Genomic DNA, 27,379 nt, shown 5'->3' on the forward strand with positions numbered 1-27,379 from the left:
TTGTACTGAGTCTCTGTAAGAGGTAGAGTTTGTATTGCTGAATTGTCTCCCATGTGCCACCGCACAGAGCAGTTTTCCAAAGGGGACACTATGCATCGCTTCTCCGTGTGAGGCGCTGTTGCGATAGGTTCTTTTGGCGAGTTCTGGGTGTCCTTTATTCCAGGTTTGGATGATTCGCTTATCCAGACTCACCAGGACTAGCTGCACCCAGTGGTGTCTCGCACAGGTTACCGGTGCAACGTGTGGAAGAAATTTGGACTCCCAAAAAGTATGGGTGGTTTTGGTGGAAGGCCTGAAATTCTCCAAGTGCAATCGGGTTTTGGCTATAGTGGATATCGTTTTTTGTTTTTGTTTTTCTTTCACCTGTACAGGTTAGGTCTTCAGGTTAGGCCTACTGTAGGAGTGGACACTTTGCCCAGCACCCCCATTTTTTTCCCCAGGATGCCCTGCAGTGCCAAAGCAGGCTTGAAGCTGGGGAAATATTGGCTGCCAGGCAGTGCCCGCAGAGAAGGAGAGGGGAGAAGCCCAACCTAGAATTTTGGAAGGATTTTAGGAGTCCCCGTGGAGAAACTGCCCAAGGGGCAGTGTGGTGACGATTTCGTCCGAGCCTGCGGCTTGTGTTTCTCTCTCTCGCTTTCTCTCTGGGCTCAGCTTTTCCATCTCCGCTGTTCTGAGCTCCCTCGCCCTGGCCAGGAATGTGGGTCAGGCCCGCCCATGGGCGGACGGCGGTTGCTGAGATCCCTGCGCCAGGGGTCAGCTGGGGACGAGGCTGCCCTTAAAGGCATAGCGGCCACAGTGGTGGCCTTCCCCGCGGCCAGGCAGGAGTCCCAGCGGCCCGTCTCTGCCTTTCCCTTCCCCACTTCACTCGCATAGCCCTGTCTGGCCAAATCCGCTCCCCGGGATCTGCTCTCCGTCACTCCTGGCCTGACGTGGCACTTGTGCGGCTTCCCAGCGGGGGGGGGGGCTGTCTGTTTTCACACACACACGCACGCACACACACACACACACACAGGCTTGCGGCTGGGCAGGTTGTGTTCAGCCAGCATCTCAGTTTCCCTGAAGGAACAGGAGGGCCTCTTGTTAAAGCAGACCGATGAATAACTGAGCCAACACAACCAATTGACTTTAGGTGGGCAGCAACAGCAGCAGCAACGCAGATGGGTTTCCGACGTTTCCTGCCCCATGAAATGCGTCACATTTTTTGTGTTCCTTGCTTTGGTTTCCATTCCACTCTTCTCCCTGCCTCACAGGGTGCCATGGGCCCTTCTCTTGCTCCCCACACCCTGTGCCTTATTTAATCCCCACAACAGCCCTGTAAGGTAGGCAGGAAGACTTCGCAAAGTTGCCTTCATGGTGCAGGAATTATGGGCAGTAGGCAAGCGACGGGGGTGCGGGCAGATCTGTGGGTGTGGAAACATGGTTAGGACTGCATTGAAAGTTGTATAACCCTAAATAACTTCACTCTGTCAATGAGATTTACTCCCTGTGGAATGGATATTGGTGTCTTGCTCCATAATCAAGCTGCCTGGAGCTGCCACCATCTATCTGAAGGTAGCTCCGTGCTCTGGAGTAGACAGAATCCCAGGAATCATAGCTTGGGTCATCTGAAGTACTAACAGACCAAACGCAACCGACGAGAAAAGCATCCATGCTGGACCATGAGAAATAACAGCCCCAAATCCACAGCTGAGGAATCCCTTTCTGAGAATTTGCGTTGGTCGTACTAAATGAAACCAGCCCTGCATTTTGATAGTTAAGGGTTATGTGAGGGTTAAAGTTTGCAAGAAACTCAATGTCCGTTGATAAGTGAATCCGGTATGTCCAGTAGTATGTCCAATAATCACAAAAAAATTATCTCTTTAGATTTTACTCCAGCTACAGCTTGCTGCTCTCTGTGGTTTTGGCCTGCAGTGTCTACCCTTAGCACGGGGCCATGCTAGTTGGGGCTGATGGGAGCTGCAGTCAAAACTTCTGGAGGGCTCCAGACTGCAGAAGGCAGGTCTGGACTGCATCTGCCTTGGGAGCTGTGAAGACACAGAGGCTGGGAGAAAGTTGGTGACAGCCACCCCCCAAAACCTTCAGGCTCCATTAACCAGAGCAACCTGGCAAGTTCAGCCAGGATTTGTGCTGGGAACAAATTGTTTCTCTTAAGTTATTATATAACAGGTGATTATACCGAGTGGAGCACTTCCGGATTGTATGCAAAGGACTGCTTTCTACCTCTCCTTTGGTGTTGGGGCACAAACTGCTTAACATGACTGCTTATTCCCATCCCCTGGATTTTCTCCAAATTCATGGTTGTCCCAGGTTTGGCCATCCCAATGTGGACAGAATATTTTTAAAAAATCCAAATGCCTGCCAACTGCAGCTGGGAGCAACACGATCTGGAGCAACATGTTAAAGTAATGACTTGAACTTCCGCTAAAGCTAGACAAACAAGATCTTGGCCTATTGATCATTTGTTTGCTGATAGCAGTGGGTGATTTGGGTTCTGCAAGCTGGAGTGCAAGTAACGAGAACTGGTCACCTCCAGAACAGCAGGTAGCATTTCCCCATGTAAAAAGGTAGTTTTTAGGGGTGCATTATTGAAACATCTGCCCAGTGACTTTTTCTTAGACTTTACTTCTCTCCCTTGGGTATCCAGAAATCAAATTTCTGATAGTGGATTCAGATTTTGGAGAATGGTGCAGGTTGCATATGAAATGCATGCACAGAAAGTAAGCATGGATTACTCTATTGTGTTTTGCCTCGGTATTTAAATATCCAAATATTATACATGTTAAAATATTTCGGCGCACATTGCTCCAACTGTATGCATGCACAGCTAATGTACACATTTTCTGTCAAGCAATTTTCCTAATCTAAAGCCCCTTAAAGATCAGATTTTTCCAGTACTGTTGTGCACATTTTTTTTGTTTGAGAAACCACATCGCAGCGTTCGGGATCATGCGGATTTCGAAAGCATGGTCTCGGTTCACATACGGGTTCAAAAGTGTAAAGTTAGGTATGCTTGCATTCGAAAGCAGATTGTACTAATTTCTCAACCATCGCAGGAAGCAAGTTCCACTAAGCGGCAGCCACAGCAGGAGTAGCGTGACTTTTCGTGACAGCGCTTGGCACTGCCAGCAAAACATTCGGTTGATGGCTTTGTTTCAGGTTCTGAGATCTGCCAGTTGGAGTGGGAAATCCTGGGTTAGAGACAAAAAAGATCGAACCCTGTGCTCACCGAGCACATCCTGTCTGTAAGCCAGTTTCCAAAAAGAAGGCCAAAAGAGTCTCCATTTGGAAGACGGGAGCTTCCGACCTTAAGAAACTCGAGTCTGTTTCTTTCTCCCCTGCTTGTTTGCTTTCTTCTCTTCCTGCACTTTCCACTCCGCTCTCTCCACGCCAGGCCCCTCCGTCTGCTGCTGATGGTAACTGGTGCCCATCTTACGGTAATTGCCTGGGCAGCCAGCCAAAGCAGAGAACACGCTCCCTGGCTTCGTGCAGATCTTTTTCTCCCCTGCAGCAGCAATGCCTGATCTCTGAGTCACTCCGAAAATCAGAAATGGCAACCTGGCAGCTTCCCTCTTGTTTTGCTCTCATCCCATCCTAGCCCGCCAAGGGTGTCGTTCTGGCCTCAGATCACTAAGGGATCATCCCCGCGACCCATCTTGCTTTGTTTTGCCAGAGTTGAGCTCCTGAGCCTGCTAGGAATTCACACTGAAGCAAACTCTGAGCATGAGCAGAACACCTGGCCTGCAGAATGGTAGGCAGACTTCCAAGGAGAACAGACAGAAGCATCAGCAATAGGGGAATTATGCAACAGCCAGGTTGCAAGCGCAGGTCCCCGGATGTGTCTGAGAAAGATTTAAATAAATGCAGCATTGATGCAATTAAAATCCAAGTCAATTAATACAATTGAAATACAATGTATTAAAAATAGCCTATCTGGAAACCTATGCCTGGAGCTTAGCAAAATTTGGCTGTTTGGACTCCTTGGCAGAACACTGTTCTACAGACAGTTTTGTTCAGTGGTTAGAGTATTGATGTCAGACCTGGCAGCCTTGCATGGGCCTTTCTCTCTCCGAGCTTTAAGCTACCTCACAGGCCTGTCCTATAGTGGAGGTGGTATAGTGGAGGCAGAAAAGTAAATAAAGCACTGCCTCATTAGCAAATTTGGCAGCTGCACGTGCCTGGATTATTTTAATTTGCTTCCAGAGCCGGCAGGATTACCCAGCACCAGGTTTAATTGCCAGCTCCCCAGTTCAGCCTTCTCACCAACAAGGAAACGGAGCGGAAGAAAACTTTCTTGCCTTTCCAAGTGGGGCAAACACATTTCAAGGCAGCAGGGAAGAGAAGGAAGGGAGTTGGTGGTTCTCAAAATGGCAGAGCAGACTAGGTTGGTTCAAAGTGTGGTTTCTTTTGTTTTTTATTCATATCTGTTGCTAGATAGCTGATGCTGCCAATGAAATTTCAATCGATGGCTTTGTTCCAGGTCAGGAGAGACGAGCCATTGTGGTTCCCCCTTCCTTTCTCCTCACCCTCCCTTTTCTATTTTTGCAGAAGAAAACAATGTATTGATTTTGTTTGTTCGGCCATTCATATCCCTCCGTTCCTCCCTACTCATAATAGCAGAGGTGCTTTTAACCCCCTTCAGGCCATGCGCCAGTGGAAAACATGCCAGCTTCTTTTAAAAGAACAATCGGTCTTTCCTGTACCTTTAACGGAAACCTTGAGCGCTAACTCAGGAAAGGACTTTGCCCTGGGGAAGTCCCCCTCCAGCAAAATGCATTCTACCCTCTATTCCTTGCCTAGGACAGGTGTTAAAGGTAACCGGAATTGGCACCTGTTGCAAGTCCACACCCCATCAAGGGCTCATGGGGAGGGCACTCTTCTTTTGGGTTGCATGAGAAAGCCTTCCTCTTCCTCTGGGTTGCATGAGAATTTAATTTCAGTTTGTGGGTTGTGGACTGGAGCCAATTTTTTCACTGCATTTTAGCAAATTCCCGAGATTTCCATGCATGCAAAGTATGCCCTTTGAAATGTGCGGTTTTCTTAACAGATGCTATTTTGCTCAAACTCTGCACATTTCAAAACTGCGTGTTGCTCAAAATGCTCGAACCAATACGCATGTTTAAATGTGCTCAGTTTTCTCAAAAGAGGCAGCCTTGAACTAGGCCAGGGTTAAATTTATAGGGGAGATGTGTGTAGATTTGTGATGTTTGGGGGGGGGGCAAATTTCATGTTCAAAAGTTGTTTGTTATGCACAGTTTTCCTACAAGTGCGAACACAAGCATAACATGAAGGGAAACAGACTGCAAATTTATGTTTGGAGAAACCTGGTGATCTCAAGCAATTGTCTGACTGCTTGGCTGCTTCGGTTTTGTCGCTTTTGCTTCCAGGGAAAGCTCTGGCTCAATTTGCTTCAGGAGCCACGTGTTCATCTTTCTGTCTGCCCAGTATTCGTAAAACTCTCCTCCAGCAGCACATTCTGAATGCATCGGTTTTCTGCCTGCTTGCTTTCTCCCCTCTCTAGCTTTCACACTCACACAACGTGATAAGAAGTTCAGTTGTGAGGATGATCTTGGCCTTGGTCTCTGGTGAAAAGTCCCTACACTGGAGGATCCTTTCTAGTTTTTTCCTTGCAGCCTTTCCCGGTTGCCACCGTCTTCGAATTTATTGGCTGCAGTCTTTGAATGGATGACTGAACGGAGAGATGCCAAATCTTTCACAATGTTGATTTCTTCACTGGTAAAGTGAAGTTCCATCTGAGTTATATGGAAATACCAAGTTGTACTACAATTTCACAATTGCGAGGACGCTGCCAAAGCAGCAACTTGTATGCCTGCTGAGGCTGCTATACTTTAGATTCTCAAAAGCTCCCAATTTGCTTTCTTTTCCTACCATTTTTCTACCTTTAAAGCAGACTCGGTGGGCAATTTATGGTTCTCCAGAGGTTTGGCCTTACAGCTCCCATCCTCTCTTCCCTTTGGCTATGAAGACAGGATGTTTTAGGGGAAAGATTTTCAAGGACAGAAGTGGCCAGGCCCTGAAATAGAACCCTGTCACATGCAACAGGGTCTGAATTTAATTTTAATTTAGTATTTTTATCCACTGTTCTTTTCTTTGTTATTTAATGATTGGCATTTGGCTGCCTTGGGCTTTAATGTGCTAATTGGAAAGGCAGACTAACCGACTATTTAAATAAATAAAAAGAGAAAGCCAGCTGCCACGAACACCGTTACAAATATGTTCATCCTGCCTTCCTTGCCATGAGTACTGAAAATTGGCAAAACGCAGCCCCCTCTGACAGAAATGCTTCCAGATGGGGTAGCGAAATGGGAGATTGGAAGAAGACAATTGCAACAGATTATCTCAAACCTGATGGCAGAAAGAAATGTCACAATTAAAGCTTTTTTCAACAAGGACCGTTGCTGTGTCTCTGTGAACACATCCACACAAAATAAATATGGCTATTAATTTGTAGTGTTGCACAGAATAGCAGCAACCACAAAAAGATCTCTGCCCCAAGCACTATGCATTCTTAACTAATGTGTCAGCCTGCCTTTAAGAAATGGAGCTGTGTGCAAGGCAGAAACGGGGAAAGAGAGCCACCAGTCTGGCACCAAACAAGACCAGACTTCTAAGAAAAAACTTCCTTCTTTGCCAGGAAGCTGTTTCTGCCCTACCTTGCCCCATTCTGTCCATTTCAGCACGCTTCTGGTCATTATTCAACATTAATGGATAATTAAAAATGGCTGGAATGTTGGCAGCTAGTTGTCAAAACTCGGGGTGCCTTTAAAAAGATTTTTCAAAGCCATATGTTCCAATCTCCACCCCCCCCCCCAAAAAAAATCCCATTGCCCTGTAGGGCAAAAAATCCTCTTTAAAAGAGTTTGGACAGCTAACTTTTTCCCAGAGAAACAGAGTTGGGGAGCACTTTGGACTGTCCACAGGGAATTTTTTCTTGAGGCCATGGCCCTCAGGTGAATTTCTGCAAATTCATAAATATCCAGAATTTGCAGCTGCTGGGAGGGGGTGTGGGGCAGCAGCTCCAGGAACCAGACAAGGTTGGTAGAACTCTTGACCCCATAACACCGGGATTGGGTCTTTTCAGCCTTGAGAGGAGGAGACCCATAGGGGACCTTCAGGGGGTGGGTCTACATACAGGTATTTGTGGGGGTGTCACACAGAGGTGGATCATGACCCCTTTTCCCCTACAGTGGAGGGCAGGATGCTCTGGGAACAAAGATTTCGGGTGGATGCCAGGAAGCACTTCCTGACAGTTAGGACCCCGAGGCCATGGAATGGGCTTCAGCTTTTTCAGGTGGTGCTTTTTGTTATTATTGGGGGCGAGAGAGACAGGTTAAAGTTAGGATGACTATGAGATTCATGTAATTGGTGCTGTGAGGATAAGATTATGAGGAGGGGTATAATTTGGGAGCTGCTTTGCGTTCCTTGAAAGGAAAAAAAAGGTGGGATACAAAGGTATTAAATACATAAAATAATCCCTGAGCATTGGCCATGCTGCCTATTCCAAGGTTCAGTTTGGATGCCAGGAAGCTCTTCCTGACAGTCAGGACCCCGAGGGTGTAGAGTGGGCTTCCAGGGGAGGTGGTTGAGGCCCCATCACTGAGGGTGTTCAAGGACAGGCTGGGCATGCCCATGGTGGGCATGTCGTGAGTGGAGCCGGGGGTCAGCCTAGATGACTCAGGTGACCCCTTCTGACTCGCTCTGTTTCTATGTTTCTAATGCAGCATTGGGAGAGAAAGCCTAGCTAACTAGAGGGTCGGCACACAGAGAAGGGGCCAGCCCTCATCCAAGGGGGACTTCTCAGATGGATGGGTCCCAAGCTTGCTTTAAAGAGGGTTCTTAGATATATTGTAGTTGCTAAATTGGGTTCAATCCAGTGGTTGCTATGTAGGTGTCTGTGCATGCTAAGAGACTCATTCTTTCTTGGTAATGCTTACTGGAAGCGCATCAGAGAGAGAAAAAGTTTTTGCGAAAGAACAGTCTATTGTTTTGGAAGTACAAAGAAGAAAAACTAGTTTGCAACGTCACCAGACAACCAGCTCTCTGTGACTTGTTGGCAGGATGGGTGTCATGATGTGTAAACATGCTACTGTGCATCCAGACATCATGATAAGCCATGATTTATTGTGATGGAAATAACCTTTCCCTTTCCAGATCCTCTGGCGTGCCTCTGAGAAGATGCTATAGTTTGCTTTCCTTATGGTATTGCCATGTGAATGTGGAAAAACTGTGGTTGACCTTAACTGTGGTTTGTTTGAAATAAGCCAGTTTCAAAACATGGGTTATGAAGCTGGTTTCTTCGACATATCACGGATTATTCTTTGATATATCACGGACTGATTAATCTTCTTGATGGTTGCATGGAACTTGCTCCCCATGCTGATTTGCCTGGCGCCATCCTTGTTCTCCTTTCAGTGTCAGGTTAAAACTTCATTTAACAGACATTTTAATAATCAGCTGAAGATTGGTTTTAATACTGTTCTTATTGATGTTTTCAAGGTGCTACTGTGTTATATGTTGCATGACCCCTTGTTGTAGCTTGCCGAGTTCCATGTATTCTGTTTTTATTGCCTTTTAATGTTATTTACTCTGTTCTGTACTGTATATATATGTATATCTCATCATCATCATCACTGCTTCAAGAGTAGAGGACATGTTCAAGTGGTTTGACATCATTTTAAGTGGCCATGACGTTCTCCAAGAAATTGTGGGAACTGTACAGGGAGAAGTGCTAAAGATTCTGTTAAAGAAGCCGAATTTGATGATGATGATGATGATGATGATGATGATGATGATGATGGAGAGAGAATGCATTCAAAGCCAGAGATGGACATAGAGGGAAAGTGAGAGTTCCAAGAGGGGAAGATAGAACTCTGTAAAGGAGCTGATGGGAAGAGAGTATAAAAGTATTCAGGAATGAATGAATGAATGAATGACATGAGGGTTTCCGAAATCATTTGCACCTTGATTGTCTCCTGGGCAGCTCCAGACTTGTTTCTCCAAACGAAGAATCCTGCAGACCACGCCTCAGAGCCCAGCCAAGCCAGCGGGTGCTCTGTTGTTTACAGCATTGCAGGGAGAGGAAGATTAAAAGGTCCTTAATGAATGCATGTGGCATTTCTTATGTCCAGTGCATCTTGCTGTGTTAGTCAGACAAAGTATTGCTTTCAGGCAGGCGGGATACTGCCGCACGTTCTTGGCAGTGCACTGGAATGGTGTAGCTACTTGCAGCACCTTTTCTTCTTCTCTGCATGCACACGGAACGCTTTCGTGCGCCTCCACGCCAGCCAGAAGGTTGAAATATGGCGCATGTGTCATCCAACACGCCCAGCTTCCTGGAAAAGTCGGGAAAAGGGACCCACATGTGTGTGCTTTCACTTTCAATTGAGGAGAAGTGAAATATAAATATAAATAGAGAGTCCTGTCAGGTTTTTCAGCAGTCTATACATTTTTAAAAATAAGTTGGAAGGATTGGTGCAAGCTAGCCGGAAAACTAGAATTTGGCGCACACATAAGTAGCCCAACCAAGAACCTTGTGTGCACGGATATCACAAAAAAGGACTCCTTGTATCTCTCCCACGAGCTTGGCCCTTCCATCTGGCATCCTATCAGCTAGAAAAGTTCATAAATTTGTGTGCCAATATAATATGTTGTTCCCATTGGGACCCATTGAGGACTGCATTTCCCATGATCCATTGGGAACTGGGACCAAGACTCTGAGGGGCTTCTAATCTGCAACGCTCTAGGGCTGCATTGGGACAACTTTGTGCAATTCAACCCTGCCCTTAAAACGACCTGAGAAGATGCTACCTGAAGGACAGCCAGCAAACATCCAGAAAAAGAAAATGGCAGCTTGGGGCCAGGAGGAAATGCTCCGTCAGCTGCTTCTTTGAAGCTGGTGGCAGCAAAATAAAATAAAATTTAAATTATTAGATTAAAATTAAAATAATTAAATTAACAAATAAAAAGGTAAGTTTGGGAGCAATGAGTTCTCCTGTTTTTCCCCTTATTTCACCCCTCCTAGAAGAGTTTTAACCATATGTTCTTGACTAAAAATGTACTTTTAGTATCATTTTCCCTGGTTTCACCGTACCTTCTGCCTAGAGATATGCAGATTAATATTCCCCTATCCACTGACCAGAGGGGGGGAGTAGGGCTATGCCCGCAGCCCCCTGGCCACCTTTTGTGCCCGGGGCAAAGAGGCCACCTGCCTATATGGATGTGGCAAGTAGCAATCCTCTCAGCTCAACCTACCTCACAGGGTTGTTGCTGTGGGGATAAGATGGAGAAGGAGATGTAAGCTGCCTTGAGCCCTTCGTAGGAAAAAGGCAGGATATAAATCGCAATATAAAATAAATAAATAACCCTTGCCATCTTGATTTTGTGCTCAAGCGCACCCCATCCGCAGTGGTGCCAAACACCTGGGCAGTGCAACCTCCCGGTGGCCAACAGGTATGCCCCGCCACCCCTTCCGGCCTTTGGGGTCATGTGGTGGGGGGCATATGCGCTCTGCCCTTCCCACGTGGCCCGTAGGTTGTTCTAGCCACACCAAACCACTGCTCACGCCTTGCATCTGAGACCTGGAATTCTTAGCTCGTTCCATCGCGCTAATTGCGCGCCACCACCCAGTCCTTGGACCGCAAGGACCGAGCAATTTCCAGAAAAGCAGAAAGTGTTCCTTAAAACATCGAAGAGCTCCAGGAGCAGGGAGGAAACACCAGCGTGGGCGTGGGTGGCACAGCAAGCTTCTTTTTGCCATCCCCTCGCTTCTCCAAGCCGTGCCTTCTCCCTCTTCGCGATCTCTCCGGACTTGAGCCGTCCCACTTTCGGCTCTGGTTCTGGGTGCTTCCTTCTGTCCTTCCTGTTGCCGGGCTCCCTGCTAAGTTTAAAAATAAAAAGGATGAGGAAGCAAAGAGACACCACTTCTGCTCTCCCATGGCCTTGGCATCTTTCCCCCTCTTTGGCTGTGATGCCTTTTTTCTCTGGGACAGCTGGAAGGATTCACAACACTTTCCAGAAAAAAGACTGCCAAGAGAGACGGGGGGAAAAATAAACTTCTGCGAGCAAGAAGGCTCAGCTGTCAAAATGGCTACCGGGGGTGGTGTGTGTCTGTGTGTGTGCGCACACGTGTGTTTGCACTAGGGACAGGATGGGGAGTTGGGGGAAAGGAGCAGGCAGAGAAAGATGGGGTCCTGGAGAGATTTTTCATTTAAAGGCAACAGCGAGAGCCAAAATTCCACTTCCAAAGTAAACAGCCTGTTAACCGTGTGTTTTTGCGCATTCTGTTGCAGTCTGTGCATTTATGTCCTTTCTGTCTTTTCCATTTTTTCTGCTTCTTATTTTTTAAGGAAATCCTTTTATTAAAATAAACATGGATTCAAGAAGATTAGATAGACAGGCAAGGTTTGCATGGCTTCTTTGGTGTGGGGGTGCTTTTGTTTTGCTTTACGCTTTGGGTTTTTTCTCTTTTTTTCAGATTAGATGAAGTTTTTGTATGGATCTTTTTTCTTTCCCGGAGACCAAGTTCTTGTTGGGGGGTGGCGGTTAAAAGGGATGTGTTAGGATGGAGTTGTGGGGGGAGCATATATTCCGTTGTTTGTGTAACGCAAGTCAAATTTGGTTGCGGGAGGTGGGGTGGCACAAGCTCCAGAGATCCATTTGGTTTCTTCGTGCACTGGGGTTCCAGACGCACCACAAAATGGCCGCACGGGGGAGTCATGTCAGCCAGCAAAGCCGGGGGGGGAACCCCCACAAAATGGCTGCGCACGGCAACCGTTCCTCGCTGTGGTTTAATCCACGTGTGATGCGGAGGAATCGTACAAGCTCCCGCCCTTCTTTGCAGTCAAGTGGAAACGGAGCCACCCTTTCCAAAGCCCGTCTTGGGGCAGTGTGTGCGAAGAGGAATGCAGAAATGCCACGGGGTGCGCTGGCCAGCCTCGAGCATTGTGTTTTGACTGGGGTGGCTGGATCCTCTGGTGCCCCGACCCGCACTTGCCTGCCAGTCGCACGACCGATCCTGAAATTGGACGGAGGCAGTGCAGTGCGGTGCCAAATGCCCAGCTGCAGGAGGAGGGCTGGGCAACGGCTGTGCGGGGAGACAAGCGGGGAGGAGGGGGGAGGAAGGCGTGTGGGGGTGGAACGGAGGCACACTCACGAGCGAGCGAGCGAGCAACCAGCGGGCGAGATGGAAGGAGATAGGAGGAAAGAATTTGGCAGGGAACGGCTTGGCTCGGGCCCAGTTTCTGAGGCCGAGCGTAGGCCGGGACAGAGAGAAACAGTGGGCCAGACTTTAAGGGAAGAATCGAAATAGCAGCCTGAGCTAGCCAAGAAGCCTCATGTGCTGAGCAGGGCGGTCCCACCCACGGACCCCTCCGAGCAGCAGCCATGGGGCTTCTGCGCACCTCTCATTTGTATGGCCGTTTGCAGGCCGAGCTCTTAATCTTGTAAAGGGATGCTTCCAGAGGCGTTCTGGTGTCTCCGTTCGGGGGCGCAGGGGAGGCCCAAGCCCAGTCCAGCTCCAGGGCTGGGACAGACGTTCCCCGCAGGGCTGGGCTGTGGCGTGCTAAAGAGAGCCAAGTGCTTGAGCTGGGGGGCAGGCGGTGCTCAAAAGGGGTGCCGAAAAGTGCCACGGAAACAGTCTGTGGACAGGAGTAACCCTGCTGCAATGAACGGTGGCCACAGCTGGGACTGGCCACCTTGGGGAAAAGGAGGCATGAGAGGAAACCGAGGGAGGGGTGCAGAATTGTGTGTGTTGTGGAGCAGGGAGGCACACGACTCTAACGGGAAGAAGAATCGAAGCTTTGAGAAGTGAGCTGCACTCAGGTACAGCTTGTGGATACAGGTGAGGGAGTTGTTCCCACAAGCCCCAGGTGAGGGTCTTCCCACCATGACTGGGATGCAAGCTTCAAGAACTCTACAGTTGCCCGGCATTCCAGTGGCTTTTTCTTTTGGGGCCTGCAAGATTGGGACTGGGTGATTCTGCGTGTCTTTTTGGGATTTCTTGTTCCAAGCTCTTGAGACCAAGGAAGGGGTGCGTCCAGATCTGCTGGAATCTCTGCATGGCCACCTTCTCAGGAAGGTCTCTCCGGCACTTGGCTGGCTCCATCCCCCTAATCTGTCCACTGGAGCTTCCTGGCTAAGAAGCAGTATGGAAAAGGCTTCGTCCCATGCTTGGGTATGACCTGAAAAGAGTCTTCTCAGCCCTGACCTGGTGCAAATCTGCTTGGATGCCCACTCAGGCCCTCAGGGCAGAGAGAAATGTGGCCAGAATCTGAGCCAAGGAAATCTGACAGATTCCTACCCCCAAACTGTTCTCCTTAAACTTGGCAAGTTTTGAGGCATGGGGGAAGAAATTGGGAGATGGCAGCATTCCCTTTCTCCCTCCATCCCTTCTTAACCTTGTTCGAAGAGCAGTAAAGCCATTTCTGCAACACCTTGTGCAGCGGCAGAACCTAATTCCACAACCATTCTGGGAAAGTGCGGAAGCGCCTGCAAATGAACACGTGTGTGTGCGTGTGTGTTCCCACACTTGTATCTCCTGAAAAGCTGCAAATCATCTTGCCCCACCTTGACTCTCATCCTAAAGGTCTCCCGAATTCACTGCCTGCAAATTTAGGGAGTGCCTGGACAGATGTCGTTTAGCTGCGACAGTTAATAAGATGCTTAACTTTCTGGGTGAACCTCTGCGATGGAAAGCCATGCAGCTGCGGTGAACATCTGGACTGGTCGTTGTAGGTCCGGGGAACACCAAGGCAGCTGTGCACTGGGACCTTTGCGGCTGCCTGCTTGCATTTTTCCTCCCCGCTTTCCGCGAGATTAAATTTCTGGAGAGCCCCGGAAAGGGCTGACAGAGGCAGAACCAGTGCGTGGCAGAGTCCCAGATTTGTTCTCCGTGATATCCAGGTCGGACTGGGAGAAAGGCTGGCTCCAAATCCCAGTCAGCATAGAGAATATCAAGGTGGAGATGCAAAGGCTCATGTTCAGATCACGGGAATCATGAAATATATCCTGAAACGTCTCCTCCTGTCCATACTAAGAGTGCCAATGAGTGCATCTTGGCTCACTTTCCAGTGTGATGACATTTTAATGTTGAACCTGTAATTCCAAACAAGTTCATCTCCCAGTTAGGCAGTTCCAGGGTTTGCATAAAACAGATCTGCTCCAAATTTACACCCATCTCAAGTCACGGTACTTCCTGCCCACAGAAGCAGTCACATGGATCTCTGAAAGCCTGAGAGAGGGTGGTTGAACTTGGAAGAACTTGGATCTGTGGAAGCCACTAAATTGACAAAGCTTTAAGATCCTCCTTCAGCAGACTTGTCGGGGTGGCGGGGGGGTGGGGGGAATAGGCATTAACCTAACTTGATCTAAGCAAAGTTTATCTGTAAGGTTTTGGTTTTCTCTTTGGCTCTGCTGCTGTTTGTTGAGGTTTCCAGTGTTTTCCTTTTAAGATAGTATTTTTAGCTTATGTGTTATGTGGGCTGCTATGCAGACTTTGTTTTTAAGAAAGGGCTTGAGCACAACAAAATTGCACAACCTAGAATGTACCTGCTAGATTTCCATTCAGGATACTCCTTCCATCCCATCGACTCTGCCCTCACACTTGTAATTTTGTCATTGGCTGTATATCACCCTCTTTCATTCACACTTCTGCAAACCTCAGGGTTCTCTCTGTGGTCAGGACAAACCTCCGTCTAGCTTCCATGGACTTTCTTCCTAGCCAGGGAAATCAGCAAATGTTTGCACCATGAGCTACAGGACATAAAGAGTATCCCTCAATCACTCAGGTTGGGGGAGCAAAATTGGAGGACACCCCATATTCCTGGAGCGCATCCCTCAAACGTTGGGAGTACTCACCAGGAGCTCAGGGCCCTTGCAAGTCTGGGGAGCCAAGCCTGGGGGATTCAAAGGATCCCCACTGCCAAATGGATTCCTTGGAAATCACTGGTTCTCCCAAACCTATGCATTTAGTTGTGCATGTTTGAATACTTCAAAAAATGCATCTGTTGTTCCTGAGAATGACAGAAGTATGTACACACACACACACACACACACACACTTTCACACATACACAAGTGATATTTGGGCACAGGAGAAACACTTTAGAAATGCCCCCCCCCCCCCCCCCCAGTAATACGGTGTGATGTGTGGATTCTAACCTAGCTTTGCTGCAGAAGAAAGCAGTGTGAAGGGGCTGGAAGCAAGAGAGAGAGGTTGGCTAATCCGGGATGCTGGTGGAAACCTATAATGCTGAGCTCAGCGTCTGCACCGACTGCCCAAAGTGCCTGATTATTTTTAGATAAGATGGAAAGCAGAGAACGAACCGTTCTGGGCTGCAGCCTGCGTGAAGCGTGAGTTGTGTTTCTGATGAGGAAGGGAAAGCAGGAGATGGGGAGGGCGGGCGAGCAGAAGGGCTGCAGTGGAGATTCCTTCAGCGCATTCTCCCCGTGGAGAGGCCCCGTGGTGTTTTCCTGAACAAACAGAGAAACGTGGTACTTGCAACGACGGCCGAGTGGCTCCAAAAGGACTCGGTCCTCTCAGCCGCTACTCTCCACTTGAGGTTGTCAACTTTCCAATGGCACAATTCCTTAAAAAATAGCATGATCCCTTAGGGCCAGATGCGCTGAACAGCCCCTTTTTAAAGTCAAAAGGTTCCTGGTTGATGCACAAAGCCCTTTTTCCTTCGAGAAGCAGGTGGCTGCAACCTGCAACAAAATGCAGCATTTTGCATGGCTTGTTTGATGGTACAGGTGAGCACTACGCACGAGAAATCTTCGGTTCCGTCCCCAGTGTGCCCGGTCTTTCGTTTTTAGTTTTTGTAAGGGTTGCCGAGCAAGTGACGGGAAAGATTGAAACTGGCGGACTGCTGTCACTCTGAGCAAGTAATATATGGCAGATCACTTAAAGCCGTTCCCGATATGTATTACTCAAAGGGAAAGAAACCCCAGAAGCCTCTACAAATTATATGGCTTGCACCTGTGCAGAACCAGAAGCGTCTTACTCATCCCAAGGCACACGGCATTGGATCCGGATCTGCAGTGACCTAGGGCAGCTTGAGTGCCAGTGAGGTTGTTAGACGGCTTTGCTGCAAGAACAGATATTACACGGTGCATCTGTTAACATCTGGCTCTTGCTGTCGCATCCCAGCGTGCCTGCAGCTTGTGGCCAGACAGGGTGCATCTTTACCTCCTGAAGTCACATCAGAGATCTTAACATGAGTTGCCTCATTGTGCCACCCCGGGCAGGTCCCCGTTCTCTCTGCAGCCACATGGCATGCAGAGGTTTTGCAGCATAACCTCCGACTCCACCCCGGTGGTTCGAGCAGAGCAGGATGTACAACTTTCAACTCAGCCCAAGAAAGTTCCTCTCCAGTGTATCAATGCTCTTTCCACCTTCCGAGACATTCTGCAAGTGTTTGTCTTTTTAAAACCGTCTAGATCACGCTGGTGGTAAATGGGTGTGGTGGTGTCGCTTGGTGTCCTGCAACAGCTGGGGGTTGGAGCCGATGGCCTTCTTGACCCCTTCCAACTCTACTGTTCTAGGATTCTATTATTTTCAATTTGGTGGAAGTCCAGTGGCAGCTCAGCCAATTTCTCCTGTATTTACATATTGAAAAAACAGTCCTCACTAAACCACACTTTTCAAAATCAATTTTTCAGCAGATTAAGACAGAGGTGTGGGACCTCTTCCAGCATGAGGGTCTAATTTGGTCCTGGGGAGACCCCCGGGGACCCGATTCCAGTGCTGGGAGGGCCTGAAAGGAAAGGTGGTGGGGTCTAGCCAATTATTTTTGCTTAAAGCTCTTCCTCCTGAGGAAGAAGTCTTAGAAGAGGCAGGACAAGCCTTTTAGATTGGAGGAAGGAGAGAACAAAAACTAGGCAACGAAACAGCTGAGGAAAAGGCGATGCAGTTGGTGTACAAGAAGGCATCAGGGCCTTCTGGAACTTGTGGGGCACCGATGTAGCCCATGGGCCTGGGTTCTGCACTCCTGCCCTGCCCCCATTATATTCTCCCCCGCACTCATGTGGCGCCCAGTGGGGAAAACTGTGCTCCCCCCACCGCCTCCCTTCCCTCAACCCGCCGATCTTTCAGCTGTTTTCAGAGTTTTGTGGCTCAGCTCTAGACGTGACTGTTATGATCTGGAAAAGGCGTTCCACACATCCCAACAAAGGGAACAGTGTTTCCCTGACTGTATTATATTGTTTTTATAATCTGATGTACGTGCCCTGGGATTTTCCTTTGGTGGTGAAGGAAAAGTACAGAATGTTTTGGAAAGGAAATGTGTTAGCGTATGCTCATCTTGCGCATTGGTAAAGCCCGCGCATGTATCTTTTCTTTGCAGAGTCAGACCAGGGCAGCAGTCCGAGGACGGGAATCAGTTCTGACCAGGAGGACAGCAAACCCATCATCACGCTGGGTGAGCGGGGGGACTTGCACTGCAAAACACTAACATTCCTGTTCATCCTAACAATTGGCAAAGGTTAGCAGGGGTCGCAATCCAGTCGTTTCTGGAGGAACAGCAATGGCCCGTCCCTCGTGCGAAGGAATCTTTCCATCCCTCTGAGACCTCTGCTGAGAAGACCTCAAGAAGGCTCGCAGGAGAACTGGGATGCAGTTCTGCTCTGGGGAGTAGGGAGGATGGTGGTCTTGGGCAGGGGTTCCCATGAACTGCTGGCTGCATGCCAGGTGATGGTTCAGAATCGGAAAGTGAAACATATTTCAATGAGATCAGGAAGGATGGGCTGGGTCAAGATTCGGAGATGGAGGAGATGATGTCAAGGCCAAGCGCTTTGCTGAGCCAGGCGGTTCGTGGGAACGGCCAAGAGGTGCAGCCGGTGGGAGGGGTCCCTGAGGAGAAGGAATTCTCAGATGCAGACCAGCCCCCCCTGCTCTTGACGCCCCCATGGTGAGGCATCAGCAGAGAAGAGGGGTGCTCAGCTTCAGGAAGCCCCTCCAGACGGCCTCAGGCCCAGGCAGGTTCACAAGGAGAGGTCAAAAAATTGGCTTCAAAAAAACTGCTCTGTGCATGCTCAGAGGTCCATTCTGGGTGATTTGTGCTTGGGAGCAATAAAGAAAGTTGCACGGAAAACTCTCTTTGGCTGGGAATTGTCTGAAGGAGGAACCTCAGCTCATGACATCTGGGAAGCTGGATGCCAAATGATTGCAGATGAAGTGCTGAATTGGTCCAACTGGAGATGGGACAGGCTTGGAACTGGGTTAGAGAAGGATACGGTAATCCTTAAACATGTAATAGAGCCCAATTCTATCCAAAGCCACAGTGGAATCCGATATAACCCTGACCACATTGTCGCTCAGAAGTTTTCATTCCTCTCTCTCTTTCCCTTTCTCCTTTTCTTTCATTTTTATCCTGCCCAATAGCCGAGGCTCTCTGGGCAGTTAACAAATGCTTAAAAAATAAAATTTAAAACATACACAAATGCACATAGCAATGTTCAGAGGGCAAACATGGCCTTTTCTATTCAAAGGCCACAAATGCATAAAATGGCATGATAAAAGCATGCATCAAACAATTGCACGAGCAAATCCAAAACCAGGATGAAAGAATCCATTTTGAAATGACGCAGCACCACAAGAGTCAGCTCCAAGCCCTGCTAAAATGAAAGATACGTACATGCCCACGGAAACACCAGAATTGTTCCCTCCAGAGGAGGGAAACCTACAGTTGTAGCACGACCCAGGAAAGACCCTCCCTTTCCTTCCACTGTACCTTTTACAGGTGAGATGGCTTCCAGGGAGGTTCATGTACTACAATTAGAATGATGTACAAAGTGCCCATCCACATCTTTACATAATATTCATTTAAATTATATTAAATTCATTAAAATCCTGGCCAAGGCTCCCCTGCGTTCTGGGTCCAAACTGCGATGGATGGACTGCCCGTTCCCCTGAGGATATTTTCATTTTAAATAGTATTTTAATTCTGTAGTGGCATTTGCCCAGTCTAACCATGAGATCTTTGCTTTTCCTCTGAGCAGAATGCCAGCATCCCAGCGCATGAGAGTTCCTACCAGGTGATGATCACCAACTTTGCAGCCCGTTCTTGACAGTGTGTAAATCTCTCTTTGCAGATGCGACAGATTTCCAAGAGAACTTTGTCACTTCGGGTGTGTTCAGTGTCACAGAGCTTATCCAAGTTTCCCGGAGTAAGTAGCCCTCTCCCTGTTTTTTCCTCCTCTCGTTCTTGCCTGGGTCGAGAGTAGCCTGCACGCTTCAGGAGCAACAGTGTGGTTTTGCAAGGAAATGGGACCCCCCCCCCTTTTAGCTGGGATCTTTCCTACATTCCCCCCAACTTTGCAGGGAGAAGAATCACAGACATCGACTGTAGTTAAAACTAGTATTATGATGCTGAGTTTATATCTCGTCTCTCTTCCTCTGCCGAGGAGCCCAGAAGTCTGCAGCAGAGTTCTGTTTCACCCTCACAACAACAACCCTGTGAGGGAGGTTGGGCTGAGAGTGAGTGAGTGGGGGCTGGAACCCAGGTCCTTTAGCCAGCTCTCAAACGACCACACCACAGCGGCTCTTGAGATAATAAGACGACAGCGGCTGGTCAGTTTAGAGCAAGTGCCAAAAACAGCAGTGCTGGTGCCTTCCTGACTTCCTGAGACAGGGAATTCCAGAAAAATGGGGCTACCACACAGAAGGCTCTCCTCCTGGTGGACTCCAGTTGGGTTGTGGGTTTGTGTGCAGCCAGTAAGAGAATGTCCTCTGATGGACCTCCATGACCAGAGAGGTTGGAAAGGAAGAAGATGCTCTCTCAGGTGTCAGGGTTCCTCTCCATACAGGACTTGGTACGCCTGAAGAAAACCCTTAATCCTGGCTTGGTAGCAAATTGGTGGCTGTAGGGAACGTGTTTAATGTGTTTGAAGTTTGATTGCTGCTATATATTATAAATTATATAACCAGTGTGGTGTGATTAAGAGCATCGAACTGGGACTCAGGAGATCACCCATGGAGCCAACTAAGTGACTTTGGGCCAGTCGCAGCCTCTCAGCCCAACCTACCTCACAGGGTTGTTGTGGGCGTAAGACTGAGAACAGGAGGAGGGGAAGGATGTAAGCCATCTTGACTTCCTTAGAAGGAAAAAGATAGAACATAGAAAGCCAGCCAGTTCATATAGACAGGAGAGAGGTGCTTAAATAATGCACTGTGTGGAGAAAGCGGGGAGGGGGGATCTTTTTTCCTCTCCCATAACACTCGAACACACCCATCACATGATGGGTGGGAGTTTTAGGACAGATAAAAGGACGGACTTCTTCATGCAGTGTGTAGTCAAACTGTGGAGTTCGCTGCCATGGGAAGCGGTGATGGCCGCCAATCCGGAAGCCATTAAAAGGGGATTGGAGAGATTCACAAGGGAGGCAGCTAGCTGTGACTACTAGGCTTGCTGGCCAAGGCTACTAGGCTTGCTCCTTCTGCATCCATTGCTGAGGAGCTGGGCAGGAGGAGGTCTTGCACCCGTCCTGCTGGACGGATCCTGCGGGCGGCTGGGTTGCCACCGTGCGTGCAGAGTGCTGGGTCGGATCCGGCAGGGCTTTTCTGATATTCTAATCCTGAACTACTGCAGTGTTGGGGGTGCTGTTCTCCAGAAAGCGCCAGCTCAGGTTCCTGCTCTCTTGCCATCAATGACGTGTTTCTTTCTGTGTGCCCTCTCTAGCACCCGTGGTGACAGGCACGGGGCCAAACTTCTCCTTGGGGGAACTGCAGGGACATTTAGCCTACGACCTGAACCCCTCAAGCACAGGGATGAGACGGACCCTTCCAAGCACCTCCTCCAGTGGGTAAGTCCAGACATGGGTGATGGAGACAGCTTTGCCCCTGAGAATCTGGTGGCTCCGGACCCATGAGGCACTGGCTGTCCTGCTCCTCTCTCCTCCCTTTGGTTCCCACAGCCATCAGGAGATGCCCTTCTAGTGCACCCAGGATGTCTGAGATGGAGTCCATGCCTTTGATTACAATTACTTTATAAAATAAAAACAGTTTCTCAAGCATGCAAAAACGAAATGCAGTTAAAAATGCAAATCCAGGTGCTGTAAAACACAGTATAAAATTCCAGGAAACACATTTGTTTATTAACAAATTTGATGTGAATTAAAATTAGCATATTTTAATTGTTAAATTATTTTAATTTGTGGTTTTATACCGAATACTGGATGCTATGATATTTTTACTCTTACTTTTATTATTTTATTTTATCAATGTTGTTGTACTTTTATTTTTTATTTTATTTTATCAATGTTGTTATGATTGTAAACCGTCCCAAGACATTTGTAAAGGGACGGCATAGAAAAGTTCATAAATCAATCAATCAATCATACATGCAGGTTAGAATTCTAAATGTAAAGCAGGTGAAACTAGGGCTATAGACATTTATCTGGGAACTTACCAGACTCCCTGGGTTTGGCTTCCGGAATGGTGGTCCACTTCGGATCCGATCTCGTGGCACACGCACGTGCCACGTGTAGCGCAAGGGGACTCAGTGAGGTAAGTAGGGACAGGTTCCACTAGGTTTTGTCCCAGCCCTCCTTTAAACATCGAAACCATTCCGTTTTAACAGCCCGCAGTGTCGTGAGCCAAGTGTGCATCCGACGCAAGACAGACTCTCCAGCGCTTCTAGTAAGCGCCTTCGCTCTACCTCAGCCTTCACAAGTCTCTGAGCATACGCAGGGAGAAGTGTTGACCCCTCTCTGCCTGCACTTACGGACCTTCGGGGCCTGCTTCTGGAGGAAGGGCATTCTGCATTCTGCATCCCCACTCGGGCCAGCCTGCAGCTGTGCCAGCGGTCCCATGGGTCCACGTCTTCAGGAGGCTGGGGTTCTCCATCCAAGAGGCCACCCAATTCCAAACCTCCCCTTCCGCCCTTCCTCTGCTCCATTCCCACAGGCTGGGCCCATGAGTGCCCTTGAGCTTCTTCCATTCAGAGCTCACTCAGACTGGCGCTGCAGGGTCGGGGTGGGGAGTCTGCAGATGCTAGCCTGTCCCTTGGAATAGCAGTTCCATTGTCAGAGTTGGAGCTCGGCGCCTTGTCTGGGGCAGCCAGTCCCCCAGCATCCTCAGACCCAGGGCTGGCAGCTCCATCAGCGCTCCTTGTGCATGCCTGGGAATCTCACCAGAGCTCATGTGGATGGCACATAGAACCCCAGCATTTGCCATGAAATGCCTGGGAACAGAGGGTAGTATTAACTCGACTACCAAAAGACAACAGCTTGGTGGAGGCTGACTTTGGTGGGGCGATCACGCCGTAACTGAGTGGCCACCGCTGAGAAGGTTTTTCCCCTTGTTGCCACCCTTCCGGACCTCCCTTGCTAGGGCCCAGATGCAGACTTTGGGGTCTGCGTAGGTTGGGGCTGGGGGAGGCTCAGCACAGGATCCTTGGTGTCCTGGCAGCCACAGCCTGGAACTCCATCCCTCTGCAGATCAAGCATCCACTGTGGAAAACACCCTGATCCAAAATTCATTCCCAGGAAGATAATATTGTCTTCTGTGTAGAAGAAAATTACATAGCATTTGATTATAATGTTATACTGCTTTGTTTTGTATATCACTAGGCATTTCTTTCAACACAAGCAATTCTTAAACATTGTAAAATGATAAGTTAACCACCCTGCAGAACAGCTCTCATTTCCTTCCAATCCCTCCTCAAAACTCATGTTTTTTCTTTCATCGCATTTAACATAACTCACCTTAAGTACAAGTAAATGGAATATTCCCTTATTTTTCCTTGATTTGATCTGAATCGTTGCTTCCCTCCTCTTCATCTTTTTGGCTCCTATGCCCTATCATAATTTGGTAGCCCTCAAATTATGGGATGGGGATTGTTACCCACAAAAGTCTTTTTTCTGCAGGCCCAGCTGTATGGCGTACTTTGAGCTGTTCCATTGTAAAATGTGGTTTTATTTATTTAAGTTTTTTTTTTACATAACTGTGCAGTGTTTTATGAGTCTACATTATTGCACTACTAACAGAGAGGGCTTTATTAAATAAATGTGTGTCAGAGAAGATGCCAGGGCAGAAAACCGGGTCCCCTTGTGTGGGGTAAAGCAACTCTGTGGTATGAGCAATAAAGGAAAATTACTGTCTTCAAGCTTTGACTTCCCAGGGCTTCTGCTGGATTTTGGGTGGGGAGGGAATGCCAACCCAAAAGCCCTTCTGTGGGAGCCCTTCTCCCTGCAAGAATTCTTTCCTGAGAGCCAGCATAGTTGTGACTTGGTAGGAAGTGTGTAGCGGGAATCATATTAAATGGCTCCGACATTCCTGGCTTCAAGTGGCTACCAACCATTGTTTCCTTTCTTCACATCTAAGGAATAAGCGGCATAAGTCTGGTTCCATGGAGGACGAGCTGGACACCAGTCCAGGGGGTGAATATTATACATCGCCAAGCTCTCCCACAAGCAGCAGCCGGAACTGGACAGAAGATATGGAAGGGGGTAAGTGTCTGTGTCCTGAACGTTAGTCCCCCACCCTCCAGCCTTCAAGAAATCGCGTCCCCCTGCTCTGTGACCTCAGGCCACAGCGCGTCATTTTCCCATGGTTCTGTTTCAACACGCAAAGACAGGTCTGTTTTAGTTTAATTTAATGATTTAATTTAATAAAACATTTCTATCCCGTCTTTCACTAAGCCTCTCAAGACAGCTTGCAGAACATAAAATCAACAACAATAAAAATACAATCCATAATACAATAGATGATAATAAACAGATTATGATAAGTACAAGCAATACTAATAGAATACCATCAAATTAAACCGATAATAAGCAAGGAAGAATAAATCACAATCATAAGATAGATGAATAAATAAATAAAATGTGACTGTTAAGATAGGCCTCTAAAGACCCTAATTCATGGGTCCTCAAACTACGGCTCAGGGGCCGGATCCAGCCCGCCATGGCCATTTATGAAAGGTTTTCAACCACACGTGCCTGCTGCCACCCGCCTCGCCCCCCGCGTGGGGAGGTGGCAGCTTGCTCGTGAGGAGATTGTTTTGGACTTACTAGGAGAAAACGATCTCCTAGTGAGCAAGCCACTGCATAATGGGGCGTGCCCACCCGCCCCGCCTCAGCGCACGCCCCCCGCCGGCACCACCTTTCTGGCCCGCGCCCGGCACCGGCACCTTTCAGCTGGCCCCCTGGCAAAAAAGTTTGAGGACCCCTGCCCTAATTCTTAAAACAATGGTTAAATAAAAAGCTTTTCACCTGTTTGAAAATTCCGGAGGAGTTGGTGTTGAAGCACTGCAACTGGGCAATGCTTTGCTTCCCAAATGGCAAATGTACTGACATTTGTTATAAAACTCTGCCAAAATAAGCCATCATTTCCACCACCCCAAAAAATAGCCATCAGGGTTGCTATTTGGGTGGTGCAGAAGTAGAGTTTTAGCAATGCTCACAAAATCACACTGCACTTTTGCAATGGAGAATCGCTGCAAATTAACAAGAGGAACGGAAAAGCAGAGCTGTGCGGTATGTATGGCACTCCATACAAATTTAGGAAAACTTTGAAAAATTGGAACATCAAAGCAGTCTCAATTAGGGCAAAACAAATATGTGGAATCTTCGCCCAGTTATAAATCTAACTTTAACCTTTCAGATAAAATGTCTCTTTTATGAGGAGCTTTTCGTGACATCCAAAATGTGGCAAGGTTCCATGTGGTGTAATATGATACTTTTTTTCTGGCACATCTTAATGTTCACCGGATGCATTTGGGGAAAAAAGCTCCTCCTTTTTCCACACATCTTTTTCCAAACTGTAAGGTTGGGCGGAGGGGGTGTTGCTGTGGCACACATGCATTCTGGGAATTGTAGTTCGGTTTCACATGCCTGCACTGTCGTTAACAGAAACATCTCTCTCCTGTGACTGAGAGAAGCGAAAATGCTTTTTAAAAATAGATTACATGCATACTGTGTTTAAGCGAATATTCCCTGCCTCACTTCAATGCCTAATTAAGCATGCTGTTAATTGAGCTGATCCAAAATGTTTCTTTGAATTGAAGGAACACGGCGCCAATTGCCTTTGCTCCTCCTAATTTTTATTATCCTTTCTGCCCAGAAACCCGTCTCCAAATGCAAAGCGTAGAGTTCCCTGCTCTGCTTGCCCTGCTATTCCTAGCAGAGACGAGTTCAGAATGCTTTGCGACAAGAGATTTATTTCAATCCTGTACTGGATGTACTATAAAATCCTTCTAAATGAGCGTCTGAGAAAGGGCTAAACCCTTTAGTGGCAGTGCCTAAACCAACTGGCCCAGATAAATCCAAGGCAGGAAGGTGGAAGGGATTAACTGCACTCTGTCCAGTCTCGCACACGCATGCACACTTATTTAATTAATTAATTTATTTTTCGATTTATACCCTGCCTTTTTCCGACAAAGGGCTCAAGGCAGCTTACATCATTCTCCTCCTCCATCTTATCCCCACAACAACCACCCTGTGAGGTAGGTTGGGCTGAGAGTCTGACTGGCCCAAAGTCCCCCAGTGGGCTCCATGGCTGAGCGGGGACTCGAACCCTGATCCTCTGAGTCCCAGTCCCATGCTCTTAACCACGACACCACACTTGCATGCACAGGGCCTTGTGGCATGGGGGGTGCTGCAGGCCACCCTCAAAGTGCCACAGGTTGAAGAAAGAGGACGGAAGCACTGAGGAAAGCCACACCAAAAGACCTCGAAGGGAACGCTTTACTGCGCTTCTTTCCAGACTACTGTAATTTGCTCCCTGTGGGGCTGCCTTTGAAGACTGTTCGGAAATGTTAGAACGCCGCAGCCATGTTGTTGGCAGGACTGACTGGCTCCTTGTCTTGACTAGTCGGCCATTTCTAGCCCCCGTTCAAAGCACTGGTCGTCGGACCAGAGACATGAGCCCTTGGCATGGGGGGACTGAAAGCTTTGGGCTTGGAGGAGTTGTTCCTTCCCACCCAGCAGTTTTCTAAAACCCCATGGTAATTCCAAGGAAATAAACATCATCCTGCCCCACAGAGAAGGAATTTTGTTCTTCCACCCCACCGGCCTCCACATACTTCTTATGACATATAAAGAGACAGTGCGGTGTAGTGGTTAAGAGCGTGGGACTGGGACTCAGCCGATCCGGGTTCTAGTCCTTGCTCAGGCATGGAGCCCACTGGGTGACTTTGGGCCAGTGGCAGACCCTCAGCCCAGCCTACCTCGCAGGGTTGTTGTTGTGGGGATAAGACTGAGAATGGGAGGAGAATGAGTTCTGGGTTCTTCCTTAAGAAAAAGGTGAGATATACATATTATACATAAAGCCACGTGACTTGGTGGGATCAAAGACCACCTTTTCCCATATCAACCTGTTCAGGTTTAAGATCTGTGGGAGGGGTCCTTCTCACAGTCTCGCCCCCTGTGGCCCCTGTGGTCTGAAAACTTCTGCCAGAGGAAGTCAAGCTTGCTTGATCGTTCTTGTTTTTTCACCAGCCTGGCACAGACTTTATTTAGGCAGACTTTCGAAGGACGAACTCTGGATCAGCTTTGTGTGATGTTTAAGTGGGTTATTTTTATTTTGTTTAATTTCATGATTATTTGGGTTGTGTTTTACTGACGGATTTTATTTTAATTGCAACTCTGTGATTCTCTTGGGACTGTTTACCCCCTTGTGCCCTAATTTCAGTGGAAGGCAGGATATAAATTTAAGAAATGTATGAAACAAATTTGATCCAGGTTTAGCCTTGCTCCACTGCATGGCAGAAGTTGACTTTCCTAGCATTATATTCTGAATTTATTACATCCCTATGCCGCCCTATAGCCGAAGCTCTCTGGGAGGTTTCCACCATCCACCCCTGCTCCCTCCTGTGTTTATTATTCATTATATTTATTATTTTATAAATATAACAGTCCATTTAGCACTCCTGATAATGCAACCCAGTGAGTTAGTAGAACTTTCTGAATGAGAGTTGTTTTGTTGGTAGTGGTGGCCAAATTGGTTTGGGGTGGGGGGAGGCCACTTCCTCCACTGGTCCCACTTTCCCCTCCTGGAATGCCAGTCCTGCATCCAACCCAAAAAGTTTCATGTGGACTTTTTCTTGCAGTGTGACTAACTGGGAGGGTGGTGGTCTGTCCTGGGCAGGGCTCTGGGAAGCATACCAGTTTGGCTTCCACAGGACAGTTGGAGAGGAGGGAGGTGGGCCCTTGGACAGCTGAGCTGTCTCAGTCAAACGCTGTCTCCTCCTCCAATGCTTCTCCAGGCATCTCTCCAACGGTGAAAAAGACAGAAATGGACAAGTCTCCTTTCAACAGCCCATCTCCACAGGACACTTCGCCCCGGCTGACCAGCTTCACCCAGCATCACCGTCCTGTTATTGCTGTCCACAGCGGTACGTCTGATCATCCACCCGTTCCCCATCTTT

At 48.1% G+C, this 27,379-nt stretch overlaps 1 protein-coding gene across 5 annotated transcripts in view; it reads left to right on the forward strand.

The window, feature by feature from the left end:
- NFIC (nuclear factor I C) overlaps nucleotides 1–27,379 on the forward strand; it is a 94,759-nt gene that overhangs the window by 53,827 nt on the left and 13,553 nt on the right. For all 5 annotated transcript variants that reach the window (XM_044453379.1, XM_044453380.1, XM_044453381.1 and 2 more), the window contains 5 exons: nucleotides 17,357–17,431; nucleotides 19,104–19,178; nucleotides 20,690–20,813; nucleotides 23,335–23,459; nucleotides 27,218–27,346. In XM_044453379.1, the coding sequence (XP_044309314.1) occupies nucleotides 17,357–17,431; nucleotides 19,104–19,178; nucleotides 20,690–20,813; nucleotides 23,335–23,459; nucleotides 27,218–27,346 (528 nt within the window). The remainder of the gene's footprint in view (nucleotides 1–17,356; nucleotides 17,432–19,103; nucleotides 19,179–20,689; nucleotides 20,814–23,334; nucleotides 23,460–27,217; nucleotides 27,347–27,379) is intronic.

Source organism: Varanus komodoensis, unplaced genomic scaffold, assembly GCF_004798865.1.
Source record: "Varanus komodoensis strain SLA01 unplaced genomic scaffold, ASM479886v1 scaffold79, whole genome shotgun sequence".
In the NCBI taxonomy this organism is placed as follows: Eukaryota; Metazoa; Chordata; class Lepidosauria; order Squamata; family Varanidae; genus Varanus; species Varanus komodoensis.